General features: G+C 41.1%; 9 protein-coding genes across 9 annotated transcripts; 8 read left to right on the top strand and 1 right to left on the bottom strand.

The window, feature by feature from the left end:
- Positions 1-1828: 1828 nt before the first annotated feature.
- NEHOM01_2233 (uncharacterized protein) lies at positions 1829-3835 on the top strand (the record flags this gene model as incomplete). The annotated part of the gene is made up of 1 exon (XM_051491111.1): positions 1829-3835. One exon carries the CDS (start codon positions 1829-1831, stop codon positions 3833-3835), a length of 2007 nt encoding a protein of 668 aa, XP_051347071.1.
- Positions 3836-4064: 229 nt separating this feature from the next.
- NEHOM01_2232 (formamidopyrimidine-DNA glycosylase) lies at positions 4065-4907 on the top strand (the record flags this gene model as incomplete). Its single annotated transcript, XM_051491110.1, has 1 exon — positions 4065-4907. One exon carries the CDS (start codon positions 4065-4067, stop codon positions 4905-4907), a length of 843 nt encoding a protein of 280 aa, XP_051347070.1.
- Positions 4908-5298: 391 nt separating this feature from the next.
- Positions 5299-6231, top strand: NEHOM01_2231 (uncharacterized protein; the record flags this gene model as incomplete). Its single annotated transcript, XM_051491109.1, has 1 exon — positions 5299-6231. One exon carries the CDS (start codon positions 5299-5301, stop codon positions 6229-6231), a length of 933 nt encoding a protein of 310 aa, XP_051347069.1.
- Positions 6232-7389: 1158 nt separating this feature from the next.
- NEHOM01_2230 (uncharacterized protein) lies at positions 7390-9960 on the bottom strand (the record flags this gene model as incomplete). Its single annotated transcript, XM_051491108.1, has 1 exon — positions 7390-9960. The coding sequence occupies one exon, from the start codon at positions 9958-9960 to the stop codon at positions 7390-7392; it is 2571 nt and encodes an 856-aa protein (XP_051347068.1).
- A 394-nt stretch (positions 9961-10354) lies between these two features.
- On the top strand, positions 10355-12316 carry NEHOM01_2229 (uncharacterized protein; the record flags this gene model as incomplete). The annotated part of the gene is made up of 1 exon (XM_051491107.1): positions 10355-12316. One exon carries the CDS (start codon positions 10355-10357, stop codon positions 12314-12316), a length of 1962 nt encoding a protein of 653 aa, XP_051347067.1.
- Positions 12317-12536: 220 nt separating this feature from the next.
- Positions 12537-13154, top strand: NEHOM01_2228 (uncharacterized protein; the record flags this gene model as incomplete). Its single annotated transcript, XM_051491106.1, has 1 exon — positions 12537-13154. One exon carries the CDS (start codon positions 12537-12539, stop codon positions 13152-13154), a length of 618 nt encoding a protein of 205 aa, XP_051347066.1.
- Positions 13155-13804: 650 nt separating this feature from the next.
- Positions 13805-15265, top strand: NEHOM01_2227 (uncharacterized protein; the record flags this gene model as incomplete). The annotated part of the gene is made up of 1 exon (XM_051491105.1): positions 13805-15265. The coding sequence occupies one exon, from the start codon at positions 13805-13807 to the stop codon at positions 15263-15265; it is 1461 nt and encodes a 486-aa protein (XP_051347065.1).
- Positions 15266-16002: 737 nt separating this feature from the next.
- On the top strand, positions 16003-16974 carry NEHOM01_2226 (uncharacterized protein; the record flags this gene model as incomplete). The annotated part of the gene is made up of 1 exon (XM_051491104.1): positions 16003-16974. One exon carries the CDS (start codon positions 16003-16005, stop codon positions 16972-16974), a length of 972 nt encoding a protein of 323 aa, XP_051347064.1.
- A 311-nt stretch (positions 16975-17285) lies between these two features.
- NEHOM01_2225 (uncharacterized protein) lies at positions 17286-17747 on the top strand (the record flags this gene model as incomplete). Its single annotated transcript, XM_051491103.1, has 1 exon — positions 17286-17747. The coding sequence occupies one exon, from the start codon at positions 17286-17288 to the stop codon at positions 17745-17747; it is 462 nt and encodes a 153-aa protein (XP_051347063.1).
- Positions 17748-17859: the final 112 nt, after the last annotated feature.

The raw sequence follows: 17859 nt of genomic DNA, 5'->3' as shown, positions 1-17859 counted from the left end.
CTTAGCTTATCTAAAGTAGTATGGAATAAATATCTAAGTTCTTTGCCCCTGTAGTTAACTCGTCTAAAAGTAGAGATATCTCGAGAGCCTCATTAAAGATGTGTGGGGGATGGCACGGACACCACACAAACCTAACCCAAATCTAACTCAAAGATCTTTATTTAACAATACAAACTCAATCTTTATCTGAGTTGTACAATAGATTAGAAAAAGTGTCCATCTCGCAATGCATCAACAATCCCAAACAATCGATCTAATCTATAAATTGAGCCTAATCTAACTCAGTCTGATACTAATCCACTTTAACACGACGTCTGCTTTGGCTACCCCTATATATCCTTATGCATCTATTTTACACCCCCTGTATACCCCTATATACCCCTGTAGATAGCTTGATAAACGTATAAATTAGATTTTTTTTTGCTGATTGTAATTATGTCCGCTTATCAATCAGCACCAACTACTGCTATAACTCAATCATTTTGGAGTTTTCTCTCTAGTTCCCAGGCTTTCTGGCTTGTCTTTCTCTTGCTCGTTATTACCCCGGTCGGAGCCATTCTGTTCTTCTTCTATTACAGTGACTATAGTGAGTATAAAAAAGCTGCGGAAAAAGCCCAGGCTGGTGATGTCTCCGGTGCTCAGGCACCCCTATACCAACCCCATTATGGCGTCTAATGCGCAGGAATAAATCGCTTTTAGCCTAACTATTATTAAACCAACTTTGGCCGATGACGCAATTTTTTATCTTTTCCTTTTATGGTAATTTTCCTTTTATGGTAATTTGTTAATACTAACCCAATACTAAATTTCTCTTATGACCAAATTTGTTGGGCGCAAGGGGCGACGAATGGAGTGAGTAGTATTTTGGTTGCTGACTACCTCGCTTTGTGCGTTGGACGTAAGAAATGCGCGATGTTTTTGAAATTACTACTTTTGCCGAAGTGTGATCTCAAAATCAGTCGATTTTTGCGAAGATTTTACCTACATAATCAATAAATTGAACCCAAACTAAACTCCTCTTAACCAGCCACGTTGTAATAACCCAATTCCAACCCAACCCAATACGAAGTCTCTAGGCGGCGTTCACATATTTCATAGTCGACTTGCCCCCACTTAACTCTATTCAGCCTAACTTAATATTCTTCTCTTATCAAATACAAATGTAATTCATGATTGAGTTGATGCTAAGTTAGTATTGGGATTTAACCTCTAATAAATTACATTATGGGATTAGTTGTGTTTCTGATCTACTACTAATTGAATTAGTGGTTGCTCATAACAGAAGAAAGTGAATAGTTGGCACTACTACACTAGCAATCGCAAGTATATGCTCTAGCTGTTAATCTAGACCTACGAATGAACAAAACATTTGAAGTTAAAGATACCAAACTGTTGTGCTCCAGGGGAGGTATAGGACCTCTCAGTCAAATATACTCAACGAGAGACAAATTGGGTTAGTTATTGTGTTGGTATACGAATCTGAGCCGTTTCTAGATCTGGTATAGTCTTCTGTAAGTTTTTCATGTCTGTCATAGAGAGTCCTGGAAAGTCTTGGAAATTCCTTTATTAATCTTCGTCGTATATCTATACTCTGAAACTAGTGATAACAAGATTGAGATTTCTTTTGGAATGTATTGGGTTGTTTAAAGTAGTACGGAATAAATACCTACATTATCTGTACTTATTCGCTTAAAAGTAGAGATATCTCGAGAGTCTCATCAAGATGTGTAGGGGATGGCACGGACACCACACAAACCAATGCTAGATATAAATGTTGATGCTTTGATGTCTTAAAATGGGTTTTCTCTCTATCTTTCCTCTATTTTTAATGAGACAACAAATTAGGCTAGAGCTATCTATCTGGTTAGTATTTGTGTTTGGGCCGTGGAGTAGGTTAGGCCTGTGTACTTGTGAGAATGAGCAGGATCAGTGTGCAAAGCTTAACTTTGATAACTTTGATTGTAGTAAAGGTCAATTATATATACCTTATCCTTGTGGAGCCGACGGACTGGTTTCTCAAATTAAGTTGGCCACAACAAACATTACCACAGAGACTCTCTGTTACGCCGCCGATCCTACATTGTACTCTTTTGTGCATTTCAGATCGCGGACCAACTTACCTTGCAGCTACGTTAGCCCTGAACAAGAAAACCCAAATCCAGCGCCAAGTAGAGGAGAGATAAGACCATTTGGCTCGATATATTGTACCACTGTGAATATTATGGCGCTGGTGGAGATCAAGTTTTGGCTGTTGTGGATCACTATTAACGGTTCGCCAACAAATACCAAGGCTCTCAAGTCACAGATTGCTAAGGCGGTTCAAGAAGTAAAGAGTGACGCAGAATCTAGGGATCTACCGCTCGCATTGGTCATTCAATGGTGCCCCCAGCCTGTCAAACCAGGGACCCAGTTCAACCGGAGTCAATACATTAAGAGATTCGGTGCACTCCTGGCTGATATCAAAATCAAGACGATCAACTCATTTGTTATTCTACTGGACCCTTTAATCTACAGTCTAGCTACTCAGACAGAATCGGACATCAGCCTAGCAAAGAAGACAAGTTGGTTTTATCACACCCTCTTACACAAACACAAATACATCTTTACGGCGGTATATGTGTATATCAAAAACAGTACAGTGGCACCGGGTGATATGAATGTGGATTTGGGTGTCTTTTTTGAGCTATTACATCGAAAAACAGAGAGCTTTGGCTTGAAAGTGTGCTGTCCCGAGCTAGCGGCGATCAACTTGACTCTGGATTACCTATCCAACCTAGAAGCCACCCATCTTAAATATCTATACATACTTGATCGACTAACTTTAGATTTCCCCAAAACCAAGATTGGCCGGATTGGGCTATACTCCTTACTAGTAGTTCGTGTGCTAGATATAGTTTCGCTAGATTGCCAATCTCTTTTTCTTCAGCTATTTCAGAACAGAAGGTTGGCCCTTTGTCTGAATAGCCTTACGCTCTTTATCAAAAAAACCGACCCCATTCTTTCCCAAAGCAAGTCCAAGTCCAAAGACTATATGCTTCGTTTAACTATGAATTCTAAAATGAACCTCACTGATTTCTATGTTGGTGTAGCTCTGCCCACTAACGGTTGCAAATCCACTCAAGATAAACAGATCAAGAAAGAACTACAACTAATTGGATCAGACAGCAGTCCCAACACAACAATCGCTATAACAGTCCTTTTCGCGCTAGGGTTACATTGGGTCCATCTAACCCAATCAATTAGACCTAACTTTTCTGCCGAAGAAGAGAAATATATCTTGGAAGTGTGGCTTAAACTAATAACAATAGAAGATAGGTCCCTATCAATAATCAAAACAACCAGATGTCAGTTATATTTTTATAGCTCACTGCTTATTAAATGGCCCGGGATAGAATTAATACCTAAGACAATCTACCCAGATCCGTTGAAAAATGAAATGCTTAGCTTTATCTCCACATTGATAACCGAGCTCTCTCTTCTGTTGAATAAGTATGCATCCCTTCAAACCCTAGACTGTTTAGTCAGTCTGTGTATGTCTAACTGCGACCTGGCGATCATCTTCTTAAACTATCTCCTCTTAAACAAACCAGACCCACTGAATGAGAAAATTATCCTGCCTGTCACAACGATCATGTCACTACTTGTTAAGCTGTCAACTACGCTAGGACCCCACCATAATCTAGCGACAATGAAACTCAACGGTATCAATTATGATAGGATAAGTGTGCTGGCTGATATTGTTATGAGCCAGAAGCTGTCAGATGACTCTACATGCCCAACACCTCGGCAGGTGCGAGACACAATGTCTCAATTAAGTTGTGTTATGTTGACTTAAGTTATTGTTTTATTGAAATGAAATATTGAATTGATATCTATATCTAATACCGACTTAATAAAAGCTATTCGTTGATTTTGACTTTGGTAAACTTAAACCCAACCCAATACTAACCCAATAACTCAATTTAATACTAACTCACTGAGCAGTGGGTGTTAGCTGGATGGGTTGAAGTCGCCAGCACAATCTCAAGCTATGACTTATTTTTTGCCCAAACTGACGTAGATCTATGCCCGAGGGACCAGAGGTTGACAGCATTGTTCGTATACTAAACAGCCAAGTATCCGGTGCAACAATAAGTAATCTTGAGGTGTTTAGCCATAAAATTGGCTTGAAAGATCGCACTGCCGATCTAATTGGGCGCAAAATTCAACAAGTGGAGCGCAAAGGAAAGTGGCTGGTGTTTGGATTGGACAGTGTAGTGCTTCTGGTGCATCTCCGCATGACAGGAAAGTTTCTCTTTGAACCGCACGAGAAACAGAAGCCACTCGTTGTCTTTCATTTCCAAGACGAGTCCAAGTTGTTTTATTGCGATCCAAGGGGCTTTGGCCGTATGCTCGTTCAGCCAATGAATGGGTTTAGAGAACTTAGTCCTTACAATGACATTGGACCGGACCCTCTGAAGGATGAGGTGACCGTAGAGTATCTATTGGGAAGAACCCAAAGAAGCTCCATGCCAATCAAAACATTCCTTTTAGACCAGAAGATTGTTTGTGCCATAGGGAACATCTATGCCTCAGAGATTCTTTTTGACTGCCAAGTGCACCCTCAAACCAAAGCCAACCAACTTGCTTATATTGATGTTCAAAAGCTTGTCGATAGCACTCGTGCTATTTTAAAGAAGGCAGCTGCCGCGGGCGGTACTTCTCTTGTTGACTTCGTCTTGCCCAATCGGGCCGACGGCGAGTATCAAAACTATCTCAAAGTGTATGCACGTAAGAACAAGCCATGCTTCCGCTGCAACACCCCTATCGAAGTCTTGAAGTTTGGCGGGCGAAGCAGTTTCTTTTGTCCGGTCTGCCAAGTTCGAGTGCAGTACGATAAAACAACAAAGAGTGATTTGGCCCAATAATAACTGCTGTGCCATCAGACGCGCGCTACTTTTCTTTGACGGCAAACAACTTGATCACTGGTTAAGTTACTCGCTGGCAGATATTAATGGATGCATGGCTTTGGTGTAGAAGGGTGAGCAGGGAACTATATCCAGCTTATTTTACTTATCTTATCTCAAAATTCGATAGGCACCAGTCGTTTACACGCGCCCAATTTGAACTAATAAACAACATCGAGTTGGTATTTGAGTTGGTATTGAGTTGGTATTGTGTTGGTATTGAGTTGGTATTGGTATTTGGGAGTCGAATGAATGCTATATATCCCGCGGGCACTATATTAGCACGATTAATTCAGGAGAATTAAAGGAATGCCAGGAGTTGAATAAAACCTCGTGCGAGTTTAGCGCCAGTATGACAGAACAAACTTCAAAGACTCAGAAGTATCTGTACGGCTGTATAGCCATCGGAATAGTATTGGTGGTGGGTAAGTTAGTGTTCTATCATTGGGATAGCACAATAAGCATTTCGAGCCAAAATAGCTCATTAACTAAAACCAACAGCACCTCACCCACACTTGCATCGTCCAATAATACGGCAACTAGTGCTAACTCGACCACCACTATTGCAGATAGCACTACCACGCCCACCACTCCAAAGACAACTCAAGATCCTACTAGCCCAATAAAGACAACTCAGGGGCCTATCAATGGCACGGGCCAAACCCCGCCCACTATTCCCATAACTAAATTAGATCCTGCTCGCAACCAAATATTAACCCAGGCAAAGAAGCTACAGCTTCTTTCCGGCCAGGCTATCCTGTCAAAGATGTACCAGCTGAACCAGAACCCTACTACTTCAAAGTGGATTCTTCTGCTGCCGCAGGAAACGCAAAACTTACATGGCTCGAATGACGATGCTACACCAGATCCGCTCTTAATTGTGTTCCCCTTCAGTTGGGAATGGAATGACTACAACAAGTGCAATGATGATATGAAAAACCTCGAAAGAATTGATTGTTTTGCTTCAGTGCACATTACTGGATTCGATATGAAGCATGGAGAGGTAGCTGCCAACCTTCTAGTCCTTCTATTACGGCTTATTAATGCTCCGAAGATCACCTTTGATTGGAATGAAAGCTCTGCAACAACTCGATCCATTCTAGACCAGAAGCTCAAGAATCTCTTTGAGACTGTTGAATCAATGCATAAGTCTAAGAAGATCATTGCTGTGTTTCAGAGTACAGTAACAGAACAATGGCAGCCGTTCATAAAGCAGCTGCAAGACCACTTTGATTATAACGAAGCCATTCCCTTGGCTAGCACCAACACACCATCAAGCAATTAAATGATTTAGTGGCACTCTTAAGTATCTTTATATCTACACGGTTTAATTGGTTTAAACTTAGACTGCAGCTTTTGAGGTATGCAATTTGGTTAGTATTGATTTGATTGCTCAGCCCAACTGTAGTGCTGTCATACGGCCATCCCCAATACTAACACAATACTAACACAATACTAACACAATACTAACATGATCAACCTTGCCACTGGTGAGCTACTCAGTATTTCGTAAACACTGCTACTAACCCAATAGAATCAGGGCTTTGTAACAAAAGGGATTTTGCATATCTACACTAACTTAATATGACGTCATTCTATGTCAACACAACCATATTTATCTAATAAAAGATGCCGGTGTTCGTATCAAGGAATGTCTTTAATGGAGTATGTATTGATCAGTGGATGTTATCCATCCCATGAGCATTACACCAACCCAACCTAACCCAACCTAACCCAATACTAACTCAATTCAATCTTAATAGTGTTAGTGCTAATGGCCTTTATTGAAGTTGGACCATCTAGTATGTATTGATCTAAACATATAGCCAGCATAAACTTTAACTCAATTGAAATATAAATACAATTCAAACATGATACAATAATCAAAATGAAGAGCTCGTGTTTATTTTAAAGTTGTAGAATTGATTTGAATTAGATTGAGTTAGGTTAGGTTAAGTTAAGTTGGATTAGATTGAGTTGAGTTGAGTTAAGTTAAGGGAGAGAGCTAGGTTAGATGAAGTTGCCTATTGGGTTAGTATATAATTGGAAGCCTAGAAGTATCTAGCCACATTATTTTTAGATCTTATCTCATTTTCAATATGCCTTTGCTTTCCTATTCCCACCCATATATGCTTCAAGGCGGCGTCCTTATTGGAATCAAGAGATGCCTTGTTGGTGTGTGTCTTATCTAATTAATCAATGAGTGCTATACGCCCCCTAATACACTTACTAAGCTAATAACGTTGACTTTATTGAAGGAAATGGAAAGAAACCCACTAAGATAGACCCACGTATAGTTTTCATAGACATAGGCCAAAACTAGTTGTCTTGCAGCCAAAGTTATAATAGAAGGACCATAAGAGTAAAAAGACCCGAAGAAAGGTAAAAAGACCCGAAGAAAGGGCGGGTTTAGTCAGCACAGATTCACGGGCAATGCAGCCTACTAGGCGCTTTGTGCTTCGGGGAAGGGCGGCACCTCTTTCCAGAAAAGACACCCGGGATTGGGCATGATCAATAGAGGGTCGGGGGCATCAGCAGGTGGGGTAAAACCTCGGACAAATATATAAGACAGGGACAAAGACATTGTAGGAATTGCCACCAAAACTGTGAGATGCCAAGTGTCTGCAGGAAAAGACTGGTCATCGAAGCTAAAGAACATAATCTGTCGTTGAGATAGGCTGCGAATAAATTGCTTGGCTATGTCTAAGGTGGTTGGTGGGTTTAATATATATAAGACCTTGAAGCGATAACGTACACGACACAAAACATCAATAAAAACTAGAATAAGATCAAGCACCATTTGATTTCTGAAATCATCCAACGAAACTATAAGCTGGGCAGTAAGGGATTGGGAAGGGATATGAGGGGCTTCTTTGATGGTCTTATAGATTGCCTCAACCTCATCAATCATCTTTTGGTCAATCTTAATAGAGCTAACTTCTACAGTGAATAGATTATGGCTTAAGATAGCATGACCAAAGAAGTATTTGGGAGGTTTGGCGGAAGTAGATGCGATATCCTTATCAAGACTAGCGCAGTAGTCCCGATTGCCCCAGGCCAGAAGACGAGTCGCCGTCAATATATTCAAAGTGCTCGTATCGGATGGGACAAATATACATGGCCTGTCCAAAGCTGTACTAAGCTCATCAACATAGTTTACCGCTTGATCATATGTCATCTCAGAATTCTTCAGAAGCAGACCAACGCCAGATATACACACACACTTGTGCCGAGGAATAGTCTTTATCTCGGCAAGGAAGAAGGATAAGTCCACTGGCATCACTTGATAGTCGAATCCAATACTAAGCTGATCGTTAGGCAATACTATATGAAGCAACTTAAAAGTAAACACCAATGAGCATTCTTTAATATGCAGGCTTGTAATTTTGTAGCAATCTGCTGGGGGGTTAGGTTGAAACTCCTCTATTTCAAAGCCATTAAAGTTGTAGCATTGGGTTACTGCTTCTAGGTTAGCGAGTGCTTCTAACGCCTCGGCCAACAGCAAGAAGTGATCCTCAGTTAGTGTTGCTGGCCCTTTATCGGACTTCCATTTAATTGGGTTGTAGGCCATATTAGTAATATCCCACCATGTCGTTTGGCGATTGGCCAGCGCTTTCAGATAGTCTAATGGAGTTGGGTTAAGGTTTTTGTTTTTACCATTGTTTCTGTTCTTATTCTTGTTCTTGTTCTTGGGTTTTGATCTCCCACACACATTCCCTTTCTTTCTGTTCTTACCCTTACCCTTACTCTTGTTCTTATTCTTGTTCTTACCTTTAGATCGGAAGTTGTTGCTATCAGCTGGCCCCGACTCACCAGAACCATCGGTATCAGTAGATAGCTGCTCTTCAGCTTTCTCGAACTGGCGTTGATACTTATATAGAGAGTGGAAGCAAACGTGTAGACAAACAAAATACCCTTTATAATCAGCAGGAGTAGAAGATTGTGAGGGGGCAGCCTTACTCTTAAATTGTTCTTCAAGACGCGGGATGAGATAAGAATTAGGACTCATAATATCGGCTAAAAAATGCGCAGGAACGTCTCGAGTGGTCTTGGTGCGAGCTTGAGTGGCTTTATTATATTCCACATTGACCATTGCTTTAATAAACTGATTCTCACCATACAGATGCTCAAAATCCAGATAGAATATAATTCTGAAAACCTGGGTATGCTTTATCACTTCCAGATCTAAAAAGAGCTGAACTGCCATGGGTGTAATGACCTGGAAGGTGGCCAGAGCAATCTCTTTGTTTTGTACTTTCCATGTATATTTGGATTCTTGGTGCTGATTGACAAAAGGGACTGCACATTTCCTTGCAGTGAAGCTAGTTGGCGCTATTTCTTTGACATGGAGAGACGTTGGAACCAAAAGGCCCATTAGCCTCGAAAAGAGAGACCAAGTTTCATCGGACACATCAACCGACAAATCCAAAATCTCCAGATTTGCCGTATATATAAGACTGAGGCGGCGAAGTAAACTCTTGACAATGAGGAAATTGACAGGATTATCCGCTAGTTTTTCCAACTCGCGGCAAGACAACTTAGCCCATATATTACACACGGTCAACCTATAAAGTTCTCGGCGGTCATAGATATCTCCCCCAGAATAAACATGAAATAACAACAATTCACTTGGTCCTGGTCTATTACCTTGGCCCGCGCTAAAAAGCACACGCATAAGTGCGGTTAATGACTCCTCGAAGTCATCAGCACTTGGCAGTACATACGAGCGAACTTTCTTGTTGGGGGTTTGAATCGGTCCGCCTACAACTAATTTGAACATTGCGACCGATAGGACCAGCACGAAAGCAAATAGCATACTGTGCTTTGAAATAGAGGCATTAGACCGACGGGGTAGTATTGTGCCCTGCAGCCTGTAACATTCAGCTAAGGCGGCCCTGCAGTTCGTGCAGTTGTTGGACAGCTCGATTTTATTTCGATCGCGAGGACCGGAGGAAGGGCGGCGGTCGTTTCTTGCTTGTTTTTGTTGCTCCTGCTTATCTTGCTTATCTTTCATTGTATATTTTTAACAGCCAGCCAAATCTTGCTTTTAGCGCAGCATTGGATTGGGTTAGGTTGGGTTGGGTTAGCTGGTTTTTGTAGTGCTATCATACGACCACACCTAATACTGCCACAATACTATTGCGATCAATTTGATCTCTACTTAGTACACACTACTTAGTAGTACTAATACTAAACCAATACCAATACCAATACCAATACTAACTCGAACCAATACGAACCCAACTCAATACAACTCAACAAAACACTTGTTCTGTGTGTAATAAAGCAATGGAATATTTCGTAGATCTAAACAGTCAGTCATGTATTTTATTAAGAATCGATTAATCTTTTTTATCTAAATTAGGCTATTCTTGGGTTAGAATTGCCATTATTTTGAAACTTTAGATATGAGAAAACAAGTTATGTTACGAGCAATAGTGGTACTAGTTGTTATTAGCTTGATTTTATGGGTTAAAGGCGGGGGTGAGGAAAAAGTGGCCTATACCCAGATTGATGCTATTAATAAGAGTTTAGTGGCATACACCGATGAGGATGTTTCTTACTCCCTTACGGTTGGGTATGCTAGTTTGAGATTAGGAAATGAAACAAAACCGATAGTGTTAATTTGGGTGCAGGTTTTGGTATTTCTATGGACCAAAATCTCGATGAGCGAGCTTATTAATGTTAGCATTGAGCGGGCATTGGAAGCTATCCCCAATAAGTCTTCTAAAACTATGGTGGTGATAGCTAATTGGGTTGAAAAAATAGATAATATTAACCCAGTCTGGGAGCTCTGCAACTCTTTATTGAAACAGGCCCGAGTATCCATTACTGGGTCGTTTATGCTGCTAGTTAACTCGCCATCGTTGCCAACAAGCGGGCACGAAGGAGAACTATTTTTCGGTCGATTATGGCCGGTCGATTTGACGAATAATGAGCCTTTTAGTGAACTCGCTGGAATATATTGGCTATGTCTTAATACAGTAAAAGGCTGGGGCACCCCCTATTACTATATGCTGTGTCCATTGGATTTTGTTTCCAAAGAGACCAAAGTCATCAGCCTGGTAGTTCATAATAGGGCCATAAGCACAATTGAGATAATGATGGATAGGTCATGTGCGTTGTGCATGCCTCGACCCTGTATTGTTGACCGGCTGGTATTGCATACACCGCATGCAGTGGTAAAGTTTATGCAGCACAAGTATTTATCGGCATCTATTGGCACCCTTGATATTTATACCAATAATTGGCAAATGTCATTATTGCCTATCTTAAACACGCATACAATAGTCATCAGTTTGAAAACCCTCCAAGTTCGGATTGGTGCACATGATCCGGATGGACTATATGGAGCGGAGTTGTTAATAAGAATAGAACTAACGGCCCATGCAATTATAAGGGCTGAGATAAAAGTAGTTGATCAAAGGAGCGCATCAATAGTCTCGCGAGGCACTGCCATGGCATTCGACATACTAACTACTGTACTCCGTTATATTGGGTTAGGCTGGGCCAAGGACGTTCCGAGACAAGTGGAATGCCAATTGGATGGAAAGAAGAAAATGCGCTCAGTTGACAATTTAATCTGTGCTAAGGTTGAATCGAATGAAAGTGCTTATAATAGATACTGGGTCTCTAGGAGAACCGCATCGACATGTTGGAGTGATTGTGGTGCCAGTGTATGCATGAAAAGAATCATAGCTGAACTATCACAGTCGTCTCCCGTTTTATTAGAAGAATTGAAGCAGCTATATGCACAGTACATCGCGCCGTTTAGAAGGCAGACGCAACAGCCTTGTTCGAATAATAGCAATAATACTAATCCAACTCCATCTAATAGTACAGCTTGTAGCACAAGTAAGGATGCGCATCTTTCTGAATCGGGTGAAAATCCATCGGCCTCGCCACAATCTCTAGAGCCAGAAGCAGAATGCACTAATATTCATGATCTGAAAACCTGTTATCACGACTACTTTGGAAGTATCAATGGGGTTACTTTTAATACACAGATGTTGGAGCTACAAGCGCGTGGGAGAACTTTGGCCATTTTCAGCAAACTAACGGATCTACTTGTGGCTCAACTCAATACTAACCCAAATAACACAGATGTATCGGCCATCTTCCAATGCGAAGAGTACTATTGGCTTACTTCTTATGTGTTTTATATGACGCATGCGCTTCAGGCAGTTGTTTCCCATTTTGAAGGTATTAAGACTACTCAGCGAGGAAAGGAATGGGACCATAAGATGCTCCAGCATCAACAAAAGCTTGTCAATGCATGTGTAGTAGAAGGTAGCTGGGAGAATTCAGACTATATGAATATCTTTGGCGAGAGAGAGGTAAGAGTTGATCCGCCGAGGGTAGAGAAGTGATAGGAATTGGTACGGAAGTTGATAAAGGAAACCATACGGAAAAGCAAGAAGATGTTGTGTTGAATTGAGTTAGTATTGAGTTGGTATTGAATTGAGTTGTGTTGTGTTAGTATTGAGTTGGGGCTGGGTAGCTACTAGTAAGCTTAAAAAGGTTAGTATTGATTAATTTGATAGGCGTAAATTAGAGTGTGTTTTTTGAGGTTTGAGATAACAAATTTGCATGATAAGCCACCATTCAATGTACTTAAGGCCTATGCGAATGTGGTACTATGTCGCACTAATTTGGATGTGTGTAATTAGGACCGTTCGTTTGGATAGTACTTCAGATGAGAGTAATTCTGAGATGTCGTTTTGGAGCGAGTGCAGACTAAACCAAGCAAACTCGACCAGGTCAAATGTAATAGATCAAATCGATGAGGGCGATCCGTCTTGGATGGGTTTAGCTTTAGAGGGACCAATGGCCAGGAAAAAGCAATTAGAAGAACCTAAGGCACCCGATAACTCCAATATGGATACAGAACACCTTCTTATGAACAACTCCATAAAGGATATAGGAGGCTTTCTTATGCGCTGTTGCTTAGTGGAGATGAACATAGTTAAAATGACTGGGCCTGCCACCATCGAGAAGCATTGGTGGAGAATAGCCTATGATGACCGGGAAATGTCGGTGGGGTGTCTGTCTGGCAAGTACATCCCAATACGCCGGGAATTAAGATTGGACCCAAGGGTACTTCAGCCACATTTGTGTGACATCACCCCCAAATACATGCAATATCATCGCATTACAGCATCAAACTGGACTACAAAAACTCAATATGAGGCACGTCTGAGGGGTTAGTAGTATTGAAATCAATTGGAAGTCAAAGTCCCATGTATCTTGAAGGACTAGATATGCAGTACAGCTATGCAGCTATCAAAATGTTGCTGTATCTGCTAAAAGCTCTAAAGGTTCCCACTCTAATCATCGAGTGGCTAGACAGTAGCAAAGATGATCATCCAATTGCGCCAGTCTACTTCCAGCATTTGTTCATGAACATACCAAGCGGCGTAAAGAATCGGCCGACTGTTTTTCTACTAACTACAGGCATGCGCCAGAAATGGAATCCACTCATTAGCATGATCAAGAAGTTCTATAACGTTTCAATAGTAGCCAAATAAGCGGTTGCGTTGGTATTGAGTTAGTATTGAGTTGGCATTATGTTTTTGCCATGCCTATGGGGAAAGATTCCTCTTAGTCAATACACATATCGCAATGCTACAATTGTAGGTTTTTAATAAAGCTACTTGGTGTTTGTTTCTAATAAAGCTATTTGGTGATAAGAAAAATCCATCTCTAATTACGTTTGCAATGCTAGTTTAACTTTCTACTGCAGAGGTCTTTATCCACGAACCAATCCCGTCCGTCGTCCGGTGCTTCTGCTGATTTTAACGGTGTGAAATTACCCCTAGATGGTCAGATCTGCTAAGAAAGCAAAAATAACAACCTTTATGCTCTTATGCATCGGCATAATCTCGGCGGTGGTAGCTTATTCGACCCCAACTGCTCTTTCTCATGCTTCTAAGGGCCAAACTGCTCTTGTGGTCGTCAATATAGTAGGAGGATTGGGAGACATTGGTTGGGCGGCCAACATAGGAAGGGAGCTGAAGAAGGCCACTGGGATACAGCCGACTTATCTATTCGTGGGAAGTATTGCGTGGGAGACCATCGAGCACCTGAACAAGAGAAGTGATCTAGGCGGTGCACCTGAGATTATTCATGATCTGAGTGAAGTGGAGCCGGGACAGATAGGAGTATATGTGTGCGAGACTGCAGGGCCTACGATGGAAGATCCAGACCCCAAGGAGATTGATGCCGTTGGCAGAAAATTCGACTGTATTGTTCTATTCTGTCTAGATTGGAAAGCCCTGTCTGCTCTGAATGGCCAGTCCACCAACGCTGAGAAGAAATTCATTCCGGTAGAGGAGTATGGGGGCTCGGTAGAGGAGAATTCCCATCAACGAATTCGGATTTTCTTCCAGGACTACAAAGAGAAGTACGGGTTAGCTGTCTCTGAGGAAGACTGTGTGCGTCTAAAGCTAAGTGCCGACGAGTTCTACAACAGGCTGGGAGAAAAGGCCAAAAAGCAGTTCAACTTAGAGTATGTGAAAGAATTGGAAAAGAAGATAGGTGTAGGTGTGCCGTACAATTTTGTCTATTACAACTTGTTTGCCAGACGAAACACTTTCGATAATCTAGTTATACTGCTCAAACGGTCCTTGGTCCGGATTGCTAAGCTACAGGGCCAGAATAATAAGAATTCTGACAAACCCATTACGTTTCTGGTGAACCAGCTTGATCTTGACAGAGAGGCCAAACTTGAAGAGGACCCGCAAAAGGCTCTAGCTCAAGCACATATAACGTTTGGGAGTGATGGGGTGCAGCAGCTCTACCTGGCAGAAATCAATAAAACAGTCCGTCTGGTGTCTTACGCCAATCTCTCGCCAGAAGCTTTCGAGTACTTCCTACTAAAAAGTGAACTAGTCGCAGGCTGTACAGGCGACATGTCTCTTACCCAGGTGCTGTCGTCCAAGCGAATCCCAGTGTACGAGGTTCTCCCACATAAGCAGTGTCTCTACACAGACGGGTTGAATGCCCCATGGATAGAGGCATTACAAGAGATCGACATCTCGGTGGAAAAGGATTTGGAAGCATTCCCAGGGCTCGAAGAGGATGCTACAAAGGTTTCCTTCTCGGGAATGAAAGTACTGACTCCAGAAAATGTAAGGCAGGCGTATCCTATCTTCCACTCAAAATTGCTGCAGAACGCCTTCTCGCCATGGTTCAAAAAGAGGGTGGAAGAGATTATGAAGACAAAAGAGCCCAAACAGCATCTGCTTGCGGAGCATTCAGACAAAAGCTTATCTGATTCGTATTCTAACCCAAAGCCAATGATAACTTCATCTGCATAACGAATGCACCTGTCACATAAGATATAAGCGGTTAATAAACCATGCATTCAAAAGCACCCATTGAGTTAGGTTGGGTTAGAAGGCTTTAATGGACATTTCAAGTTACGCTGAGCATGTAGAGATGGGAAATTCTTCATAAGTAAAGATAGCGTTGTGTTTTTTACAAATAAAAATATAGATAGACAAGATGGCATCAGATTGCTTAAAAACAACAAGTAAGATAATGGTTTTGAATTGGGTTGGGATTGTGTTAGTATTGTGTTAGGATTGTGTTAGTATTGTGTTGATTAAGATGCGAATTTTCTAATACTAACTCAAATAGATAAGGTATACACAATATTGTCGCAATACTACTGCAATACCATGGTAATACTAGGCACACACATATTAAGTTGAGGTGAAGTGATCTAAGCTAATGCCTCTGTTGAATATAGTAATGGGTTGAGTTGAGTTAGTGTTGTATGTTCCTAGCAGAACATACCTGGTCTGAAAAAGGCGGGAAGAAACTTTCCTTATTAGGCAATTTCCCTGTCTATAAATAGACCGGAAATTTCAATAAATACGAGAGTTTAAATGGCGGACCGCAGAAAACAACTGTTAGTTCAATGAGTATTGGGTAAGTATCAACTTGATTGTAAGCTGTATTGGTATGGATTTATGGGGGTGGATTATTGGGTTAGTGATGGTTGCTTTTGAAATTTAATAAAATGCAGAGATAAGAAAAAAGGATGTTAGGAATGGGTTTGAAGTTAGTATTAATGTGGTTATGTTGTGTTCTGGTGTGGTTTGGTTTGGTATTGGGTAATACTAACCCCGCTACTAACCCAGATGAAATGAAGTTAAAGCCAAGTAGCAAATTATGGTCTTGTTTAGCTCGAATATTGTTAGAAGATAGTCCATGCGTAGAAAGGGATGTTTTTGATTTATCTGGCCTAGATAACTTCAATAGCGAAATGTCACAACACCAAATACACATTATGAGGAAAAGAATGACTACATGTTTGGAATGGATGCGCATAATGGTTCAACCTTTGGTAGGAAACCGGTTGATAGAATCTCGCAATCCAGATGGCTCCATAGGCTGGATTCTTGAGATGAATTCAAAGAAGGATCGAAGGCAAATGCTAAAAGACATGCAGGTAATGAAACTACTAGACTATTTGCGTAAATTGACAGGAATACCAGGCGTACGTGAAGTCGTCGACATATATACCGGCCAGGCACTGAAAATAAGAATTAACGGTTTTCATATTCTCCCAACTCCCAAACTAACTCTCAACCCAACTAGTACTAAGCCAAATGAGGAATCAACAATCTACCAAAAGTGTCTAGAAGGCTTAAAGCCCCTGAAAAAGATCACCAGTCCGAATCAGATAAGAATTTTCGGACAATCAATCGATTATGAGATACTAACCCAACTTGAACTGTTATTGTTTCTACTGCGGATCGCGGATACTTCTATAATCAAATTAGACTGGATAGACATGAGTATGGCCTCGTTTGATGTGAAATCAATATATAGATTTAGACCTTTACTGGAGGACATCCCCGCGAAGCTGAAAAAGAATGAACTTGTTATTAAGATCATTAGTGCATGTAATAATGTGTTTTGGAACGCCTTCCTTGATTTGCTCGGCGAAAAATACGATATTAAAACGAAACTGGTGGAAGCTTATCCACTAGTGTCGCCTAATGCCAACCCAACTTAATAAAAGTCTAGTTAGTATTATGATGGTTTGGTTTGTGTTGGTATTGTGTTGAGTTGAGTTGAGTTAGTGACTATTGTCTTTGAAATTTAAGAGAATTTAGAGATAAGAAATAGGGGTTGGTATTGGTATTGGGATTGGTATTGGGTTATGTGTGCAATGTTAATGTGGGTTTGGTTGGGTTTAGTTAAGTTGGGTTGGGTTGGTTTTAGTTAGGCTTAATAAACTGGGTTGGGTTTGAGTTTGAAAAGATCAAAATGATCAAGGAATAGTGAGATAGCAAATTAAAAAGCTAGAAGAGATAGAAAATTCGCATGTTCAAGTTCTTACAAGCAATGCGTGTTAGGAGATCTTATCTTTGGGTTAGTGCTCTGTTATTTGAGATGCTAGGGTCGGGATGGCTGGATATGAAAGTGGCCTGTAGTGGTGCAGAGCATCCAAGGCATCTAAAGCGGCCGAGCTCTTCTCTCCCTAGCCTAATACCAGGCCAAACGAGTAGACGCATGAAAGTAGACCGAACCAATTCCGTAATTCAAGTAGAAGCGAACAATCCATTCACTCCATCCAGCGCAGTATCATCTCCATCCGCTTCATACGCCCTACCAACTCAAACACCATCTAGCACAATAACACCCATGACATCCATCCCAACCGCTTTATCCACAGAATTCATCTTAGAACAAGCTCCAAAACTTCAAATGCCATCTTCACTCGTATTAGCAATCTGGCGACTACGGAGCTTAAAGATAATTGATGTTGATTGTTGTATGACATGAATGTCACAAATTGGTTTACACCAAGGTGACATAAATTGAGATCAAAATACTTATTTACCTTAGATGGTAAATCAAGTCTTATTTATCCTTTCTGAGAATCTGAAGGTATAAA

The sequence above is a fragment of the Nematocida homosporus genome (genome assembly GCF_024244095.1).
Source record: "Nematocida homosporus strain JUm1504 chromosome Unknown 4487, whole genome shotgun sequence".
NCBI classification, from domain to species: domain Eukaryota; kingdom Fungi; phylum Microsporidia; genus Nematocida; species Nematocida homosporus.
This window is presented reverse-complemented; position numbering and strand designations above follow the sequence as displayed.